This window comes from Psammomys obesus, unplaced genomic scaffold (genome assembly GCF_907164565.1).
Source record: "Psammomys obesus unplaced genomic scaffold, mPsaObe1.curated_primary_1811, whole genome shotgun sequence".
Taxonomy (NCBI): domain Eukaryota; kingdom Metazoa; phylum Chordata; class Mammalia; order Rodentia; family Muridae; genus Psammomys; species Psammomys obesus.
Window position 1 is genome coordinate 15,901,755 of NW_026596079.1, and position 1,405 is coordinate 15,903,159.

The 1,405-nt window shown below is 39.7% G+C and overlaps 1 protein-coding gene across 1 annotated transcript; it reads right to left on the reverse strand.

Annotated features, from left to right (window-relative positions):
* Window positions 1-466: 466 nt before the first annotated feature.
* LOC129690748 (peptidyl-prolyl cis-trans isomerase FKBP3-like) lies at window positions 467-1,147 on the reverse strand. Its single transcript, XM_055626563.1, has one exon. The coding sequence runs from the start codon at window positions 1,145-1,147 to the stop codon at window positions 473-475; it is 675 nt and encodes a 224-aa protein (XP_055482538.1). The 3' UTR covers window positions 467-472.
* Window positions 1,148-1,405: the final 258 nt, after the last annotated feature.

Genomic DNA, 1,405 nt, shown 5'->3' on the forward strand with positions numbered 1-1,405 from the left:
CTAAATAATAAAGTGTAATAACTCATCGCATGGCATTTACATTGTGTTAGACAATATGAGTAACTTGGAAATGATGTAAAAAATGTAGAAATGGGGCTGGTACATGACCCAATGGCTAACAGAGCATATTGCTCTTCCAGGGGATCTGAGTTTGCTTCCCAACACTCACATCAGGCTACTCAGAACCGCTCTAACTGTTGTGTAGGATCAAGACAATCCATGACAGTTTTATTGAGCCTTTTAGTTTATGAAGTAAAAGGAAAAGCAATTCTCCTTAATACTTTACATAGCTGTAGTAAAATATCTGAGACTTAAAGAAACTTGGTTGGGGGGGTACATTTCTCAAAAATTGAGATCAAGTAAACAAGCTTTAACACCTTAAATTTTCCAGTTGACTTTTCCCTTACAATAGTAACAAGCGCTAATCACATAAGTCTTTGTTGTTGCTGACATCTTATCTGAAGCACTGGTTTCAGTCAATATCTACTAATTCCACTTCAAAAATGAGCTTGGTATTTGGTGGAATTTTGGCATCAGGCTGTCCTTTCTTTCCATAGGCCCATTCTGGCTCAATCTCCAGTCGAGCCTTTTCTCCTTTACTCATAGTCAGGAGGGCCTCATCCCATCCTCTGATAACTTTGCCTACTCCAACCTTAAAACTTAATGGCTTGGCATTTTTCTTCTTCTTTGAACTTGTTTGAATATTAGTTTCAAAAGTAGTTACGTCTGGGAGTGTCACTGTATACCAGCAGTGAACAACAGCTCCCTTTTTTGGAAAGTTGGTTTTATTTCCCTTTTTTAGGACAGATTTTGTGTATTTTGGTGGACCCTCATCAAGAGTCTCTTCAGACTTGGATTCTTTGGGTTTATCATCACTAAGCTTCACGTTTTTCACTTGCTCGGACACTTTACTTACAGTTTCAGTACCCTTGAAACGCTTACTTTCAAAAAGATGGTTATAGGCAGTAACCAAATGGTCCTTATTATCAGTCTTAGCTACATTTTTTATGTTTCCCAATAATTTATGTTCTTCAAGAAACGAATCTGAACCGTGATCCTGCAGAAACTTGATAATGTCCTTCTTGGGCAGCTGCTCGCTGCGCAACTGCTCCACGGTCCATGCACGCTGCCAAACGGCCGCCGCCATCTTCCCCCACTCCTGAAGCTGTCTTTTAACCACCGCAGGCACCTGCACACATGTAGCACAGTCACATACTCATACAAAAACATAAAAATAAATCTTTAATAGTAGAATTATAGAAAGATATTGTGGGTTCTATGGAAATATGCAAACGATACGCCATTTTATCTCAGAGACTGGACTGCCTGTAAACTTTGCTATCCATGGGGGCCCTGGAATCACTCAGGGCAATGCTGAGGAATAACTGTGTGAACTGGTTTTAAA

What these genes read in the sequence shown, in the direction of transcription:
- LOC129690748 (XM_055626563.1), bottom strand. Translation starts at nt 1,147, where the DNA reads ATGGCGGCGGCCGTTTGGCAGCGTGCATGGACCGTGGAGCAGTTGCGC.